General features: G+C 40.6%; 1 protein-coding gene across 3 annotated transcripts in view; it reads right to left on the bottom strand.

Moving 5' to 3' along the window:
• The window catches only part of srgap1a (SLIT-ROBO Rho GTPase activating protein 1a), a 124,352-nt gene that overhangs the window by 12,894 nt on the left and 91,363 nt on the right, over nt 1-20,095 (bottom strand). For 2 of the 3 annotated variants that reach the window (XM_021315442.2, XM_012860317.3), the window contains exons 12-19: nt 18,592-18,694; nt 15,937-15,997; nt 15,164-15,241; nt 14,166-14,300; nt 10,303-10,408; nt 9,942-10,166; nt 7,755-7,834; nt 1,751-1,931 (exon numbers count right to left, since the gene is read on the bottom strand). In XM_021315442.2, the coding sequence (XP_021171117.2) occupies nt 1,751-1,931; nt 7,755-7,834; nt 9,942-10,166; nt 10,303-10,408; nt 14,166-14,300; nt 15,164-15,241; nt 15,937-15,997; nt 18,592-18,694 (969 nt within the window). Of the gene's footprint in view, nt 1-1,750; nt 1,932-7,754; nt 7,835-9,941; nt 10,167-10,302; nt 10,409-14,165; nt 14,301-15,163; nt 15,242-15,936; nt 15,998-17,870; nt 17,905-18,591; nt 18,695-20,095 lie in introns of all 3 variants that reach the window. The other variant, XM_012860324.3, reaches the window with a different exon arrangement.

Below are 20,095 nucleotides of genomic sequence, written 5' to 3'. Positions count from 1 at the left end.
GTCCATTAGGCGCCCACACTGGCAGGGGAAGAGTGTATGCTTGTTAGTGCTGTGCGTTTGACACAGTGACAGCAGGGCTCGTAAAGAGCCCCGGAGATGGAGAACACTCCACAGCTGAGCGGGGATGAGAGCGGTGGGAAAGACAAATCCGGCTGCAGGTCCTCTGCGCGTGACCCTTCAGTCAACTGATGGCTCACGACCGCTCACGGGGCAAAGTCAACAAGGATAAGTGTCGTATTTAACCCTCAGAAGTAGATGAGTTCCTCTCTGACATAATATATACAGATGCCCGAGCAGGACAAGTAGAAAATGCAGTCACTGCTTTAAATTATTTCTTCTCTATCCGTGTTTGAAATCCCAACGCGATGAAAGGCTTCTCTCCATTTTTTGTTAGATCTGCACGATGCGTCCTGAATCTATCATCATAATATTGCAAAGGAATGTTTGGAATGCAATAACTATCGGCTTGTCATGAAGTCTGACGTTGCACGTTATTGTAACATTAAGCCAACCGGACGCAGAGCCACAGCAGTAGATGTCCACACCTGACACCGATGATAAGGTTCCACAGTGTGTTGGAAGCACCTGATATAGGAAGGAGGATTTTCTAATAATGTCCAGCCCCAAAATTTTTAAAGAAAAAACAAACAAACTTTAGAAAAAAGCTTTTCATTCTTGCATATAATGTAATATTTAACTTCTCTTTTTCTGTACTTTACTTTAAATAAGATGTGATACTCCTCCCCTTCTCCATGTAATACATGTCTTGATTGGTGGAGGAGATTGGTTGTTTGTTCAGTTAGCTTGTTAAGGTAGAGAACAGCAGACATGATGAAGGCCAAGCTTGGCTGTAATGCATTGGTCCATATTGAAAATAATTGAAAAATACTGAAAAATAAAGGCATTACACACACACACACACACATATATATATATATATATATATATATATATATATATATATATATATATATATATATATATATATATATATATATATATCCCTACCCTTAAAGTTAACTCTGATTCCAATTATAAAGGAATGGTCAGTAACAATAGGCTGTGGCGTTGGCACAATGCTCATTTGGGGACTAATTGGCAGAGAAACTTGAACTGTTGATACAAGACAGCACGGGTTTAAGCCTTTTTGTTGTTTATGCCAAAGTGTGACCCTGCCACCTGACTGAAATTGAGGACCAGTCAATGCTTTGTTTTCCTACTTGTTATTTTCCATTTTTGGTTAGCCTGTGCAAATGATTAAGTTAGTTTCCTGCTCTGTGCTGAAAGGACGGGTGCCCTGGTGTGGTCTTTTGGTGAGTAGCTATCCACTTTATTGCTTGACCTGTTGTCCGTTCGCAGACGATATTTCACATATCTTTGTTGTAACAAATGGTTAATCAAGCTATCGTCTTTTATCTGAAACCAATGCCATTGCCCTCTGGCATTAACAGGGCATTTTTAATCACACGACAGCTGAACAGATATTTTCTCTTTGTCGGACTACGCTCTGTAAACCTGAGAGGAGGTTCTCACTTAAATCCACTTTCTTTCCCAACCTGGTGCTTGATTTGAACTTAAGCAAATTGTTTTCACCATGTCTGCATGCTTAAATGGATCAGCTCCCTTCCATGTGATTGGCTGAGTCCCTATTTGCCTTAACAAGCAATTCAACAGGTTTTCCAGTGAGTGTATACCAGAACACATTTAACAAAATCATCTTCGATTTGCTTGATGCAAGAATATCACTTACATGTCCTGGACTACGATATACTGGTGTGGTACCAGGCCGTCAATGCCGTTGTGGCGTCCCTCCCACCAATCTTCAGACGCTCGGTGATAAAGCAGCAGGGAGGCGCCCTTCTTGAAGGACAACTCTCGAGAAGAGCGCCCAACATAGTCGAACTTGGCAATGGCTTCAATAGGCTCACCCTCTGTCAACAGAGATGGGATTAAACAGGTCATGTATCTGAAACATGGCATACATCAAAGAGAGATGGGTAAAAACCCAAATGCAGACATTTGCAGTGAGCGATACAAGTGTTTTGTCAAAGACAAAATTCAAAGGGTTTAAAGGGTTTATATCAAGCAAAATCAACTCTTTTGATCTTTTAGCTATGTTGTGATGCTATTCCTTCATCAAAATCATAACCAAAGGGGTATTTTTCTTGATTAATGCATGTCTAAGTAATCCTTGTGAATTCTGCTCTCTAAGCAGCAGCCCTCCCTGTCCTCGAAAATGACAGCCTAATCACTGGTCTACGTAAACCGTTGATTACCCGCCCCCTCCATGAAGTACCTACCTTGGCCGCGCCGTCCCTGCCCAATAAACAACACGACCAACGAGCAGTGATGTATGGCAGAGCGCAATAATTTCTGCTCAGAGTCTAAGAGGCTCTTTTAGCACCTGATCTGCACAGGGAACGCAACTGCTCTTTTTTGATACCCTGCTGCAGAGGCTCTAGGGCACCCCCACATGGGGGCACAGGGAGAACATGCAAACTCCATGCAGAAAGGCCCAGGGTTGGATTTGAACCCAGAACCTTCTTGCTGCAAGGCAACAGCGCTACCCACTGCACCACTGTGCAGCCCTGATATATAACCTTTAAATGTTAATACATACTTACAGCACAATGTGATCATTGTTGTAGTTGTAGTCAATAGTGACCCAACTCCACTGGACCACGACACCAAAAGACCCCGAGGTGCTTTAGCAGGTTATTAATAGAAAGTTGTGTGCAGAGATCTATATGACTCAGGGGCATGTCAGACATGGCACCGATCATTAGACGGGGTTCATAACTGCTCATTTGCTGCAGAAGTACAGCTCAGCTTCAGCTAAATATAAAATAAAACTATTTTTCTGGACAATACTAACCACTATATTTTCTGCTTTCCTTGACGTTACCTGCATGGTCTACAGCTAAGCTCTAATGTTAATTTTTTTTTAGTCGTGTTTTGTATTCAAAGGTACCCTCCTCCGAGCCCCTATGCAAGCACTCCGGCAACACATGCCTAAAAATAGATGCTTTATTTCTCCCGCACTCCTACCTCTGCTCTCCTCACAGCACTCTTTCTCACTTCATGTCAGACAGGGGGTCCCTGGAAAGAAAAAAAAGCCTCAACCTAACACAGATCCCATCTATATATACACTGGGAGAAAGGGAGCAGAGTAAATGGCTTAAACTTGTCTCACCTGTAAGAGAAGTTATTTAATATATATATTTTTTTTACAGGCTTGAGAGGAATTTTCAGGTCAGCTTTGGGGTTAAAAGCAAAGGTAAGAAGAGATTGTGGTTCCTCTGAGATGAGTTAAAAGTTTCATAATTTCCCCTATCTGTCCGTTTTAACCTTAGTGGCTCTATATTCAGTTTCGTTCCTTATTGCCTTTCGCTTCCACACCATCCTACCATGAGTGGAAGGCCAGTATTGACAAGGCTGACGTGATGCGGCTCCAGTAAAAAGTGACAATTTAGAATTTACTGTCTGAATTAATTGGGCTGCACCATAGTGGACGGAGCTGTTAATAAAGCTGACAGCAGGCGGCTTGATCCACAGCGAGGGCTCCCCCCCCCGCGCACGCTCCTCATGTGTCACTCCCTTCAATATACACATCCATCCCACTCCGATGCGCAAATGTTAATGCAAGATGTTTGCGCTGCAGTGATGTAGCTGAGGCTCAAAGCGGAAAGCTGTAAACTCAATTCTCAGCGTGGTAGAGGGCTCTCTCTGTGATGTTGCATAATTATTACTCCATCATGCCGAAGCCAGAGGTAGCTCCCGCATAAATATCCACTCGCTTGAAAGCAGAGAACAGAGACTGTTGACGGTGAGAGTTGGAGGCCTGTGTTGTGGGAGATGCGAACTGTCAGATGTCTTCTACAAGCCAGTGGAGCGCTGTCTCTGCGTCTTGCTCTGCTGCATCGTTCGTACGATAGAAACAGGGCAGCAGAAGCCTTGACTGAGATGTGGTTATGATCAGGACAACAGAAGAAGGTATAAATATATTCTTTATCACTTTTTTTTTTAACTCTCAATAATCCTGCATACCTTGATGCTGTAAGCAGAGCAGTGGAGGGAAGGGGGGTATGATGAGGCTAACCCTTAAACATGTCTCTTCACTAGACAGAAAGGGAAGAGCCACTCTGTCCAGAAACATAAATTTCAGTTTAACGCATGCAATCCAATCTGAACTGGAAGCCTGTGGGAGCAACGGACAACAAGGACATGCTGATGTATTCCTGCGAAGTGATAGGTAATCAATGTGCCAGTTAGTTCATCCCTGACCTTGCAGTGATTTTTTTTTTTACCAGCAAACAGAACATCAATGTAATGACAGCACACCAGAGGTGTCGTTCTGGAAAAAAATAAATAAATCCCTCAGTGGGATGCCATGGCACACGAACCAAAATGATACTTCATTACATCAGGTTCATTGTTTACCACATAAGCCAAAGATTTTGCCCGTCGCTGTTCATTTTAAAGCTCATGTGCATCATGATTAGCGTAGTAGCCACAGTGTTAACATTTACAGTTATTGTGATTCTGAGGTTTGTGGGGATATGTAGCAACCCACCCCCAGTGGTACTGCCAAAGATCAGTGGCCAGGAAGTCACATGTGCAGAATTTTGTATGCATTAATTTAGGACAGAGAAAGGCAAACCTTTATGTGCTTCAACATTTACAGCAGCACTGTGCACCTTTTAGTCACCAGGGGGCACTAAACCTGTAATTTTCAGGTTTAGCGCAGCTAAGAAGACGTAGTGTGCATTGAGCTAATAACAGCAAGTGTGTTAGCTCTGTGTTAGCTATTTATTTACTCACAATTTTTTGTTGCTCTCAAACATCTATGCATTTAAAATAAACAGACGACGCTTAGCCAGCGGTCTGCCAGGCTTATAATACGCTGGGGGAAACCCTGCACTAGCAACACCGCACTGTTGCAAAATTAAGCAGTCTCCGTGTTTTGGAATCTGATAGCAGACAGCTTTGGACCAGCAGAATGAGTCGGTCAGCGAGTTTCTTGGCCACATTCACCCGTCTAGATTATACTCAGAGTCTCCCATTGAAAATGAGAGTGAGAGGATGAGGCAGAGCCAGGGGGAGAGGGAGGGGGAGCTCCAGGAGTCATGGAAGAGAAGGACTGGGCCAATGATTATTATAAATCTCAGTTTATTTTTACTGGTATTATTATTATTATTATGATTTATTTATTTTTTAAATCAGACCAAAAAAAACGTAAAAACCACAGCGATATCAACACGGCAGAATAAAACTCTTGAAAATCAGTTAAGAGGTACGTTTCCACTACATTAACCTTTATTAAGGTGCCATGGTAATTTTTCTGGGCAACTGTTACCCCTCCTGAAATTACCACCGCTTTACTCAGAGCAGATTACAAGACATTTACCCCTGTAAGAAAATCTTGGGTGTTTCTGACACTTTGATTTAACAAAAAAACTTTCACCTAAAGTTTCTTTTGGAGTGCTGTGGAAGGAGAGTATCAAGTGACTCATTGATTTTTTTTCAACTATATCATTCTGTATCAAATCAGCTTGAAGTTATCTAAACCATACATTTTATTTTTGATTAATAAAATTAAAGTTATTAACCAGCATATGCTCTGTAGATCTTGAACAGATTTTTTAGGAAGCAATGCGTGCTTATGGTTCTTGCTCCTTTTGGGACACGTTTCTCAGGATTTGTTTATTAAATATATGTGAATTTTAAAAACTCCTTCTTATACTGAAGTCATTAAAATAAAGTTTTACAGAGTAGGCAGCGTAAAAGTCCAAGTTTATGGCTGGAAATAAATGTTTTAATCCCAACCACCGCATTCTCTCTCCTTTTCTTCTTCACGTTGCTTCAAAAGCAGAAGAAAGCAGTAGTCAACGTTCACAAAATCCCTTTAAAATCTGTCACAGTCACACCTCTCCCATGGATTTGTAGTGAAAGTAAGTGAGTTATAGAATTTAGTCACTGTGATAAAATCATCATTAAAGTTTCCTTGCTGAAAACCAGTGTTTGTATTGTTTACAACGGAGGCATCTCTCTTACACTGAGACCTTGGTCAACACTGCTGCAGTTGGAGGAGCAGTTACCACTTGTTGTGAACTACACAGTGGAAATGGGAGAATTAACATTCATTATTAACATTCAGGAAACTAAGGTTAGGGGGAAAATGGCAGATAATGCTTTTGCTTTTAGTGTGCCACCACCAGATTATTTGTGGCTCCAGTTTGGCAACTCTTTACAAAACTATCTGGAGGCAAACCACCCTCCATTTGGTTTGTGTTGGTCAGGTGTAATATATAGATGTACAGGAAAATGAAACTTTAAAACCCTTTAGACCTAAACGATACAAAGGTCTTAAACTGGACTTTGCTTTTAAAGTCTCATGATAACAATATAATGTTATGAAGCTGGGCATCAAAAGCTCTCATATACTAGCATGACCAGATTTTAGTAAGTCAAATAAAGTCATTTAACATATTTAAACCTGGTTATAAAGACTTATAAATGAGTATTTTGTGTTTAATTGATCACTTATTCTTGATTTTTTTTTATTATATTGAATATTTCATTATATATGTTAAGGTCATACAATGTAATGAAAACATGTAATTCTTGCATGATAATTTTCGTTAGCTTTGGCATCTCAGGCACTTAAAATATATATGAGGTGAGGTCATCGGAGTAAAGGTCCGTCCATTTGGCCAGATTTAGCACCACAATGCAGAATTTGCACGAGGTATAATATCCTTTGTGATTTCAGTATTGGAAACACTGAGATTGTGATGACATTGTGTGCAATACTTACTCTGGTTTCTGTTTTTTACTTTTATTGTGGCCTTCATTCTCTGTTGCTTTAGAACTAATTTTTAATCTTTCATGTAGATGCCGTGGGTTCACTGAATGATGCATTTGTCTGATTAATAATTGGTTTTATATCAATCAGGTACTTGTGTTCTCACAATAAATCTGCAGCCAAGTGGTACAAACTGTAAATGTCTTCATAAAAAGATCTCACAAGACTCCACCTTTTCCACTCTGCTTGTTTCCACTTTCATTATATGGCTTTTAGACTTATGGGAATGTAGTTAAATTATGAGAAAACAGGGTGTGTATATTTTGAAATAATAGAAACTGACTATTTGCAAAATATGCATTTTACAAAATTAGTATCAATTAATTTAAGGAATGTAAAAACAGAAGGAACAAATAAAAAAAAAAAAATCAAGAAAGGGACCTTTACGAAAGCTCAAAGGGTCTAGAGGGGCCCGGCCACTGTGGGTTTTATAGCACAGGAATGCGGAGATGTCCTATGGCCTCCAGAGAGAAGCAGAACAATTAGCATATGAATAGGTGTCCATCACTCTAAGCCAAGTACTCTGGCCATTCAAGGTTAATGCATTTAACGCACCTGAAAGGAAGGATTAACCAGCCAGAGTTCCCGAGAGCCGAGTTTAAACTGCACAGCAGACTTTGGACTAGAGATACGAACATACACCAAACTCAAATCTAACCGTTTTCAGGTGAGTTTGTCAAATCAAATTCCTGTTTTCAATCAATTATGTTTTTTTGTTAAGATAAGATAAGATGGAACTTTATTGATCTCACAATGGAGAGATTTACTTGTGACGTCGGCTCTTATAAACACACTGAGGTAACATGCTGTGAGGTAGATGTTATAGTAAAGACTAAATTTGCCCGATTAGTTGGTGTACGCACAAATAGGAGCACACATAGTCACCCACCATCCTCACTGGTGTGCGTCTCTGTCCCTCCCTCGTTGTCCACCTCTTCCAGCGCCCCGTGCTCGCTGTAGGGACTCTCACTGTGGGGGAGGGGGGACATACAAACAATCAGCCACAGCAAAACACCGCTCAGTTCCAAAAATGTTTTTTTTTTCCCCCCCTTGTGTAAATTTTATTTTTCACCATTTTATTTCTCCAAGAAGGCATCAAGAAATTAACTTTTCCCCTCCAACGTTTTCAGATTTGACAGTCAATGAAACCTAGAAGCAGTTCAAACAACACTTTTCCTTGAAAGTCCCATCAGAGGGGGACTCCTTTTCTAACAGCGCGTCCCTCTTGCACCGGGCTGTGAGAGCTGGCAGCGGCGCCACGCCTCCCTCTCCACAGATTACCTCTGCCAGGAACTGAGCATCCCCTCCGCCTCCTCTCCAGCAAAGAAAGAGCGGTGAAGCTGCCAAGACAGCAAATCTCCCAAGGGCTCGGTAGGCACTACCGGGGGGGACACGGCCGTTCTGAGACGGGTGATTAGTTCTCGTCGGGGATAAATCCCCGTCAGCCTCAACAGAGGCCGATAAAGACAGGAAGAAACAAGAGATAAGCCCCGCTTACAGATGTGGGGCTGGCACGGAGCCCCGAGTGTGACCCGTCTGACTGCAGTTTATGCTGCTTTTGGACTAATCATTGCTGCTTTAGCCGTGCTGTGGCTGCAGCAATTTAAGTGATTGTTTCAATCTGCCTCATCTAGAGAGAAATCCATCAGCACCGACGCTCTGCCTCGTCATGCTCCACAACCACGGCTGGTGAGTATAAGGACTCGTATGAACCTCCCAGACAGCTACGGTGTTGAGCGCATACCTTCTTGTTTAGTCAGACTTCTATGAAAGCGTTTTGGCTGCGTGCCTGCATTTCATTGACAAAAAAAAAAAAGAAGAAGCAGAAATGAGAAAACCACCACCACCTGTCACAGATCTGTAACCTACGTCTGATTTGGGAATTCTGTGCAGCTGCATGCGGTGACCTTATCGGGATGATTTGCATCCTGGTCTATAATAGATGGCCCATGAGTTGAGCCACAGACAGCTGCGACAGGACATCCTGGCAGTTACACTTTGACTTGGAGTGAAAAGCAGAAATTTAACTGGATATTCAATATTAGACAAAAGACCAAAAGTTCTGTTTTGCTCTTGTGCCAAACGTCCAGCGGCTCGCAGAAGTGTTTGTGTTCCTTGAACTCTTCCGCGTTTGATCTGATAGACCAAGACAAGGTAGCGCATTATTATGAAACGGAAGCAAAACGATGCATGGTTTTCAACATTCTCTACAAAAATAATGAAGAAATGTTTAGGATTTGTTTGTATTTAACCCCTACTTGGGTCAATACTTTTGCAGAACCACCTTTTAGTGTAATTATAGCTGTCAAGAAATTTGGAGGATGTTTCTTTGCATTACCCATATGGAGATGAAAGATTTAGCAATTTTTTTTATAAAGCTTGAGCTCACTATGAAGGGACAGAGAAAGTTAATGGAGAATGATTAACTAGTCCCAAAACAGCTGGATTTGGGTCTGGACCTCTGCCCCACCTCACAGCTTCTGCAGCTATAAGGGATTAGAACCCTTGCAATTTGCATATCGACCCAACAGAGGTTTAGATGATGCGTATTCCAACACATTCATAGTAATAGGTTCCATGGAGCACTTTTGTTAGTTAAAAGTGGACAGTTTGGGTAAATGGTATCCAGTCTGATCCAATGGGCCCTTCAACTGCATCGCAAACAAGGATGTGTGTTGTCGGCTTTCATAAAGTAACCTAAACCTGACCACCTGACCTGTGGAGCTCTGCAGCTCCTCCAGAGATACTTTGGGCCTTTTGGCAGCTCCTTCAGTCAACGCTCTTCTTTCCCGGCCTGTCAGTTTAGGTGGACGGTCATGTCTTGGCAGGTTTGCCTCTCTTTTCAGACGACGGATAGGACCGTGTCGAGATTGTCATACAAGCTAACCTGTTTCAAATCTCTTCACAACCTTCTCCCTGACCCGTCTACTGTATTTCTTGGTCTTCATGATGCTGTTCGTTCACTAATGTCACCAACCCCGGTAAAACACGCAGAGCTTTTCTGGTTGTGACGTGACTAAATGTGAAAAGGTTTGAGGGGTGTCGATACTTTGGCAAAGCACCGCGGGTTGCCTACCAGTAGTCGCCACCAGCCATGCACTTCTCGTAGATGGGCCCCTCCAGTTCTTTGGCATCGGGAAAGATGGTCTCGTGGTGGATGATGATGGTCTTGATGATCTCGTTGACATGAGCCTGGCAGGAAACCTGGTCTTGGCTGTCAGGAGTCGGCATGAGTGTAGGGCCGAAACATATGGCCAAGTTGTACGGGTCCATCATGTTCTCATCGCTGTACTGGGACAGGCTGGAACGAGACGAGAGCGATTGAGAAGATTTATGAAGGCGCGTTCCTGTTGCAGACCTTCGAACAAACCTCAATGAGCAAGGAGAGGAGATACGCGCTGAAATTTAGGAATATTTAACGAAGTGTGTAGACTCACTGGTTGAGGAAGGCAAAGAGGTAACGCATCACAACGAGGACCGATCTGGGAATGGTTAGGAGGATCTTTCGGATGTACAGCGCTCTCTCATACAAATTTTCTATTCCTAAAACAGAAAAGCAGAAAAAAACAGGAAATGAAGCAGCAGCAGCTTCATCTCGGTCTAAGGCGTGAACCTGGCTGGGATTATCACTGTGCATCGTTTGCTCTGGCACATTTGACTGAGTTATTCCTTTCCATGTGGGGCTCATTTTGTGGTCAACAAACAACTTTATGTTCTTCATTGGTCCTGTTCTGGTTGTCTCTGTCCAAAAAGGTGGCCTCCAAAGGACCAAAACTTTCTTACAAAACCTTTAAATATCTGAAAAAAGTTGGTATAGTTTGCGCCACGTTACAAAACCTCTGCTGAGGATGGCTTCAGGTGCAAAGGAAGAGCAACAGAGTCTTTGTGTTTTCTCTTAAATAAAGGGGCCAAAACAACATTAAATTCTTCTGTTTTTGTCAGACTGCTGTTGGCAACTTGCTAAGTTAAAGAAAAGTTTTTTTAATGTCTCTGTTAACTTTTTTAATTCAAGTCAGTTCAACAATGCATAATAATAATAATAATCCCAAAGGGAAATTGAATAAAAATTTCCTCTACTCCTTTAAGTCTCTTTAACTTTACTTAATATCAACGTTAATCCCAAAGTCATTACCCCCTAAAGTACAAAAAAAGCACATTTAATTTTTTAATGCAACATATATATTTTGTTATTGAATAGATTTCAAATTACTTGATTCTGTGTCATTTGATTATTTATGTCAGCTGTATTTTATTTATTGAAGATAATTAAGTTGTGTCAAATTTGTCAGGATATTGTTTTTTTACAACAAAAAAACATTGTTTTCTTTCTGGTTAGTGAATGGAATTAAAAACACTTGACTCCCTCTGAATCTCCTTTTTTTTTTACCCCTAATCTGAGGTGCATTTAAGTTTAACTCATTTTGGTGCCGTCTCTTTAAATCTAAAGGAGACACTTCACACCTTCACACACTTCAAACAAAGTACATGCACTTTGTTTAACAGTTTTACAATACTGTGATGTAATTGTTCAATTTTTTTTTAGAGAAACTAGAGAAAACTGAACAGCTTGAAGAATATGACCCAAAAAGTATATAAAGATATCCATGCAGCTCCTGAAAAGACTACATTCAACTTTTCTGCACTCTTAGAGACTCCAAGTAAACAACAGAATGTATATATGGGCTAAAAAAGTGAATTTTGCATATGTCCCCTTTAAATAAAATACAAAACTGCAATTCAATTAAGGTATGCCATTAATATCATTATTTCTTTTCACAGTTCCTCTCATGAAATAATCTGATTGTTTCTTGCTTTCTTTGGTAGGAGGGCTAAGGAAACCTCTGAGTCAAAATACTTTGTTAAATTATATTGCCAGAGTACAAGTCGAGTACCTCGGGGATGAACAAAAACGTGACAACACTGTGAAACGTGGAGTGGTGTTTTTTGTTTTATTTATGTCTGCATCTGTACACCTGAAATGCGGTGCCTCTGCATTAGTGACGTTCGTCTCGTCGGATTCCTCCAATGACTGGAAAAGGAAGGAGTGACGGAGGTTTAAGCTATTCACTGACGGCGGCAGCGATGAAGGACCGTGTCTTCTGCTGCACATGAAAACAACACGCCTCGGAAGCAGCTGAGATTTGAGAACAACCCAGAAAAAAAGAGAACAACTCTGTGCTAAACTTTACAAACGTGTCCTTATTTAACGACCAAACGCGGAAACTTTTTTGTTTCTTCTGAGACACGCGAGGCAAAGCCGGCGCTCGTGTCCTCCATCACCGCATCGTTTGTTCCACCTGAAGCAGCCCGCGTCTTTTACTCCGGAGAGGCAGGGGCTGTGCCAGCTTACTAAAAATAGCCACGTCATCATCCAGCCTCTCTGTGTCATCTGGGATTTGGGCTTCTGGAATACTTGTGATGCGTTTCATTTTTCATGAATACCTAACTAGGACTCTCTGTGTGGTTCTCCAGACATCAGAAGCTAATATTTAGAGGTCTGTTTTTCCATGTAGGCCCCATCGCCACCACTAATATATCTTTAAGCAAGTCTACACAACAATCTCCCGGCTGCAGATTACAAAATGAAAAATATCACAAGTGATAATTGGGTGAGGCAAAAAAAAAAAAAAGAGAGCAGGTAAATGGAAACGCTATTTCTTGTCTGCTCCGAGTCTCTCCGAATGGGAAAAGGTTCTTTTAATACGGAGTCTGCAGGGCACACAGTCCAGACTGTAATAACTGGAATGTAAACAGGGAATCCCCATCGACTGCATGATGGCAGAACCAGGAAGACATCCAAGGCCTCGCCATCCTCATTACACACCACAAATACGCAAAAGATTTAAAAGCTGGAAGACCAAGTACACGAGGATGTCCCTCAACGCAGTCCCCAGAGTGCACTGCAGCGAGAATGAGCGAGTGACTTTCTGGGAATTCAATTGTTCCTCAGAAGAAAGAAAACTCCCACATGTAAAGGCTTAAAACACAAAACAACAAAAAACCAAGAAAAGCCACACACACTGTTAAACATAATGTCCCTCTGCGCGTTCCACCAAATATGAACAAATGATGTCAAAAACGCAAGAAACTGACCATATTACTGGGTTACTGGGATCAAGGTGTATCAGGATGAAAGAATATACTGTTTCAACACTGCTGATGAAAAAAAATGTCAGAAACATTTCAGAAAAAAAAAAACAACTTTGATTTTCAAGAAAGGAGCATTTTTTCTTTTTAGCTAAATTTCTTGTTGCCAAAAACAGCGATGGCGTTGAAACAGAAACAGCACATCGCATAACACTTATCATGATAACGCAGTTTCATGTTCGATTTATTCACTGTTATTTTGATTCTGATACAAAGATTTGAGAAAAAATACTGAATAAAGACTGTCACATTTATTGATCATTGTGAGAACTTGTGCAGAATATTCTACCTTTTTGTCTTCGTAAATGGTAAACAAGCTAAATTTTTATAGTGCTTTTCTAGTCCTACCAAGCACTGAGTGCTTTCATTCATGGACGGATACGCAGATCGGTAGCCAGCTTGGGTTTAGCAGGAAGAAGGTGGAATTGAACCCGCAACGTTTTAGAGTTCAAGGCGACCACTCTTACCGCGGTCGCCCTGACTGTAGGGTTCCTACATAAGAGACTTATATTATCCGGTTAATTCGTTAAACAATTTGTAGCTTGATAACTTTAGTTTTAAAACATTTTTAGAACTGGAAAAATCAAGATTATTTTACTTCATTGTGAAAAGTCTTTCCTGCTCTGTAGGAAATAAATGTTAATAGATCATACATGTTTTCTTTTTAAATGCATTTTTCCCTCAACCTATCACAGTAAGTCAATCTTAAGGCAAGTTTAGAGAAAATATTTCTAATTATGGAAAAATAAACAATGTAAAAGACTCATTACCGGCTACAGCGAACCCATTTTTTCACACGAGGCCAGGTTGGTTCAAGCTTTGTTCTTTTAATAAATAAGAACAGAATTTGAAAATGGCTTTTTTTTGTGGAAAATTAAAAAGAGATAGATAATGTGATGCATTTAAGTGTGTTAAAAAAAGTAAAAGAAATCTGTAAAGGGACAAAATGTTTTTAACTGCAACTTTTTAAGACATTTTAATAGAAGTGGGTTCAATTTAGCTTTACGTAAAAAAGCCCAAAAAAACTGGTTAGAACTGGTGGATAAAAGAGAAACTTGTGCAATCTCAATCCAACATCAGATGCGCAACTGGTAGCTCGGTTTAAATAAACTACAGAAAGATCAATAGAGACAGAGTCTGTTTAGCTACTTACTAATGCATGACAGCAGCTCACTGAATCTCTCTTTGGGGAACAGAGGGTTCTCCAGACCACGGAAGTAAAGTTTGAGAACACCAGCCACCGAATTGATGTCATGATTATCCTCATCATCTGTGAGCGGGTCGTTCCCTAAAACACAAGAACAGAAACACATCAGTAGGGCGGCGCCATGTAACACACATATGTTGTGATGGCAATATTAGTGTGTGCAATCAGGATTGTTTTAAATGCTTCATATAGTGGCTTTTCTATTTAAAGTGTCATAAATACAAGCTCTGCGTTTCAATTATGTATTGGGTCTGTAGAACTGGAGTCTGACTGGCAGTACGCAGATGACAGTGGCCAAGAAACCAAAAGCGCAAGAAAGAGTTGAAGTATTGTACTGACAGATAAAAGATACGTGGGAGAAATGTGGATTTGATGCAAACTTTATAGTCACTGCAACATTTCAACCACAAGATCTGCAAAATTTCCAAATAATGGCTTGGCGCTACACATCGGTATGAATGGTAATGGGTGAATGGCTTGTACTTGTATAGCGCTTTATCAAGTCCGAAGACCCTGAAGTGCTTTCCACCACATTCCATATAGAGCATTCATTTAAATATATATTTTTAAAGAATAAGATAGATAGATAGATAGATAGATAGATAGATAGATAGATAGATAGATAGATAGATAGATAGATAGATAGATAGATAGATAGATAGATAGATATCTTTATTGTCATTTTGTATGCACAAAGTGCGTACAGAACGAAATTACGTTTGCATACAGCTTGAAAAGAATCACTCTAGAAATCACTCTAAAAATCACAGTAGATTGCACTATTTTTCAGGATAAACACATTGATAATAAAAATTTGACGTTTAAATTTGTTAGGATCCTGAGCAAACAAGTATATTTAGCATTTTGAGGTTTAGTCAGAGAATCTCACACACATGCATGGCATGAAATGAAATTACAACGGTTCTGTGACAGAAATCCTTCACCTCTCTCGAATGAGTTCTTGATGTCGTTGACCTCCAGCTGGGACCCAGAGACACGGAAGATTCCTTGATGCTGGAGGCCTTTGGAGGCAGCCACGAAAATAAAAAGAGAGACAACGTTAGAAAAGACTTTGTTTCTACCTTAATGACCTAAGCGCAGGCACACAAACTCCTCGCTATGCTAAAATGACTTTCTTAGACGGCCGTAAAAAAGGCACATCCTACTTGCTAAGCCCCTTCACTTTGCTAATTAAAGACGGTAATGAGTTGGGGCGGCTGCAATCATGTTTTCCTGAAGTGTCTTCCAGCCGGGATTAGGATTTAATGAGGGGAGAGGTCAAGAGTCGGGAGGAAGCAAAATTAGTTTCCCTCCTTTCAAATTCCACTCTGAACCCCGACACAACCAGGACCTCTCTCGAAGCTTTAACTCAAAACTCAAGAGTTGCTACTAATCTTAATTAAGGACAAACTTTTACATTAGCCCCTTGTTCTAAGTTCCTGTCAGCTTTACAGAACATCTAGGAGTCAGAGCGGAAAAGTCTGTGCTGCACTGAACCCAAATGAATCTACATTTCCCGTCTAACCGTGACTTGAAGCGGAACGAGCTCCATCATAAAAAGCTGCGGCATCACAAAACCCGAACGATTAGCATTTGCTCGAGTGTCAAGTGTCACTAAATGCTTTTATGAGGGAAACAGTTTGGTTTGATTCATTAAGACAACAAAAACAGACATCTGGTTAGAACTGCTTAGCTGGACGGCGGACGAGAGACTCACCGTATAGGTTTATGTAGCGAATGCAACTTTCAACCACTCTGGGGATAACTTGTCCAGAGTCCTTAGGGGCAAAAGTAAAAAAATAAATCATCAGTAATTTATCTTAACTCCTGTATGCATCTTGTGTTAGTCTTGTGAATACAAGTTAGAGGCCTACCAATGTGCAGCAATCATATAGAGGATATTAAACAGCCTGAAATCTAGGATTATCTGTACATGTGAATCAATTAGATGAAAAACAATTATATATATCGAGTCATTTAGGATTAAAGCTTTAATCTATGAAGACTTAGAAAAGCATCTGATATTTGGTAGGGCTCTAACAGGTAAAGGTCTATAAAGTGGTAAAAGTAAGCGTGCCAACACACAAGTTCAATAGAGTTTGGGCAAAAAGTGAAAGTTGTTTTATTTTGAAAACCTGAAAACAGACTGAGTTGATATTGTCATCAATTTATTTATCTCACAAAAAGGCCAATGCTCACAGAAACAGAGGCACAGACTGAGCTTTTCTTGGCTGATTGTGATTTCAGAGAAATTGACGACACATAAATGTGCACAGATATTTTTTATATACTTACAGTTGACTTGAAAAGGGAACAAATTACAAGAACTCCGTCTCTCTCTAAATCAAGTATTAGAATGTAGGCATGCACCAAGAAAATGGCCGGTGAATAAATTCGGACGATTTTCCGCCTTTTGAAATAGCTTTTAAACGTTTTTTCACACAGTTTAAAACATAACGCACAAGCTAATTCAGTAAAACACTCATTGGACAATTTTCTGATATTGCCAACGTTTACAAAAACATATATTTTAAAAACAGACTTATCATTCTCAATTAGATCTCATAGAGCATTTTCTTCATAATACATGCCCAGAGTTTTAGCTTAAGGGAATCTGGACAACTTATGAAGAATGTGACATTTCCTCACTTAATTCAAATTCTTATTCTTCTCATTAATATATTGGGTTATAAAAGGTGTTTACCATGAAGTTGGTGACTTTTTTCTTTTCCTTTCAACACAAGTTAGTGCTAGAAAAAGGGAAACCCTTGAGCGCATGTTACAGAACGTAGGTCCACAAAAGTCTGTTTAGCTTTAACCATCCTCTCTCTCTCACTCTTTTTCTTCCAATTACTTTATTTCTAAACATTTTACGAAAGTTAGGTTCCAAATAACTTTTTTCATTGCACAACTAAGTTATTGACTCTTTGCCATGTGTTGACTGCGCTCATTAAAAGAATAATTAATAAAAAAAGTCTACTTTATAGCACACGAAACTCAGTAAACAGTTGGGTGAGTCAAGCTGAAAATTATCTACCAGCCAAGCAGTTGGTGTCTTCCAAGTTATCTTAAAAAAAACAAGAATTATATATATATATATATATATATATATATATATATATATATATATATATATATATATATATATATATATGACGTCTTTAGATACAATCCATTAAGTGCAGCTTATTCAAGAGCATATCTAAAGACCCACACATTAAATATGGTGGTGAGATAAAACTTTCATAGACTTGGATGTGGGCTGCCTAATGTTCTGCTCTTGTAATCCATTGCTGGACAGATACTCTATTTCTTTTTTTCTTTTTTTTTTAATTATATAGCGGATTTGTTTACAGCCCTCAGGGGTACACAGTGTTTCCAAACAGAGCAGCCATGCCAACTTCAATTATACTGATTTTAGGAGAGTTGGTGCACAGACCAGGATGCAGCTGGATTGTGTGCCAGGATGTCTTTCTGACATTTCAAAGTGGGAGTACTGACAAATTCTTGATGTGAGTGTGTATTAGATGTCTTTTGAAGGACAAACCCTCCAACTCAGTCTGTTAAAAGGCATAATTCCAAGAATGAAACGTTCACAATGCAAAAGGAAATGAGCAAAGGCAAGAAGCACAAGCGCCCCAAACCGTCTACCTGATGTCGGGTGTGCGAGTTCCTTCGTCCGCGACTAAAGAGGAGAATCAGACGAGGCCAAGACAAGACAGCAGGAAACCAGAGGTAAAGAGAAAAAAAGAAAAGACCCAGATTAGAAAACCACACCAGCTGTTCACCTGAGCGTTTAGCATAAAAAGCCCCTTCATTCCACCCTGGGCCAGCCATCCATCCCACACAGCGGAACCATGTGATCTGAGAAGGACCAGGCAGGGCTGGACAGGGATCACCAGCAGGAGGCAACAAGGGGGCCAGAGCAGAGAGGTAGGCCACCTTATCAGTCTGGCATCTGGACCCCCACACCCCCCACCCCACCCCACCCTGACTGCCATTTATCCTGCTGTTTTTACAGGCCTGTGCTCTCGCTCTGGCTGAGATGAGGAGAAAATCTCTGCCAGAGCGACTCAGACCTGCCAGCTCAGCAGGGCGCCCGGGGAGCTGACGGGACACAAATATTTAGCTCTCCCACTGCCGTTGCTCCCCTCCGGCGACCCTTCAAATCTATCAATGCCGCCCTGCCCACTGCCTCACGCTGACGGCTTCCAGGATCCATCTTAGCAGAAATCTGTTGTTGGTTGACAACAAATCAGAGCGAAGATGCTTCGGGGTGGAAACCCACCAAATGGTCAGAAAGTGTGGAAAAAAAATGAATAGAAAGAACGGGAGAAGAATAAAAGCCGGCCAGCAGATGTTAAATCTGTACCTTGATGAATGACTCCAAATTTCCATTAAATAGCTTAACATTGAAACAAGAGCGGGGTCTAGGCCGCCGGGGGAGGGTTTTGAACAGCCCATTGGGATGTCTACTGTAGAATACAAAGAACGCATTAGAACAAAAACAACTGGGTTTTCATTTCAAAAGGCCTTCTCCAAACCCCTTTCATGTCCTCCAAAAACCTTGAATTAAAGCTTGAGCTAAATAACCTTTGAATCTCTTCCGACGCCACATGACAGGCAGCTTTCTAAAAGCAACTATTAACTTTCTCACACAAGCTATCTCAGGGCGGAGTGAAATGTCAGACCCCCTCGGAGCATCATACGTGTCAGCCTCCATCTCGTGACAAGACTCCGCTGCCAGCCGCCTCTGCTGGGCCGCGAGGACGCGTGCGTCGCTGTGAGAGACGTTGTGCAGTTCGGCTTCCCTGTGACCTTTAAGACCCCCAGGTCTTTCAGATTTTCAGCTCTGGAGGACTTTTAAATATAAAAAAGATTTTAAGACAGTCTGTGCCATGCAAATGTGTTTAGATCCATTGTTTATTTTACCATTTTGTTTCGTTACAACCACAATCATGCAACTACACCGTAGGATTTAAACCATTACAGTAAGGTTAACCTCTGGACTAGTTTGAACTCTTTTGCAGCGTCTGACAGGTTTTCTTCTGTTAATGCCCAATATTTATCTTTAACACTCATCAATCTTATGATCAACTTAGCTCAGCTTCCCCATCCCTGCTGGTTAAAAGGAAGCCCACGGCATGATGCTGCCACCAGATGTTTTCTGGGTTCCCCCCGGAACTCCAGACATGACTTTATTTTACCAAAGGGTTTCTTCTTGCCGCTCTTCTATAAAAGTAAAATTTTTTGGACTCCTATTGACACATTTTTCCGCCTGAAATCTTTGGATCTCTGTTCCTGAATAGTTTTCATGGGCTGATCACTGCTTCTCCTGCGTTTAGTCCCACCTGTCAGTTTAGGTAGATGACCATGTCTTAATTGGGTGCATCACAATAAACACACTTTTCAGATTTTTTTTTTTTTTGGTCAGAATTTTGAGAACTGTGTGTAATTTATATAATGGCATACAACTATTGGCTAATTTGATGTTACTTCTTAAAGTCTGTGGTTGTAATGTAACAAAAACGTGGAAAGGTTTAAGGAATGTGAAAACTTGGGCAAGACACTGAATACCGTATTATTCAGACCATAAGGCACACTATCAACTTTTGAGAAGATTTAAGGATTTTAAGTGCGTCTTATAATACGAAAACCCTTAAAGGACTTTGTCACTATCATGGTGAAAAACACATTTTATTGGATTGCAAAGAGCTGTGTTACTCCTTTTTAATAGGGCTTCAGTTCATAATTATTCTATTCTGATTATAAAATCCACACTAAATCAGAAATAATAAACTTGCTTAATTACTTAAAACAGTTTAAAATGTGACCGTTGCCCTAAAAAGGCTTATCCAAACCAAAGGTGGCCAAAT

Source organism: Fundulus heteroclitus, chromosome 2, assembly GCF_011125445.2.
Source record: "Fundulus heteroclitus isolate FHET01 chromosome 2, MU-UCD_Fhet_4.1, whole genome shotgun sequence".
In the NCBI taxonomy this organism is placed as follows: domain Eukaryota; kingdom Metazoa; phylum Chordata; class Actinopteri; order Cyprinodontiformes; family Fundulidae; genus Fundulus; species Fundulus heteroclitus.
This window is presented reverse-complemented; position numbering and strand designations above follow the sequence as displayed.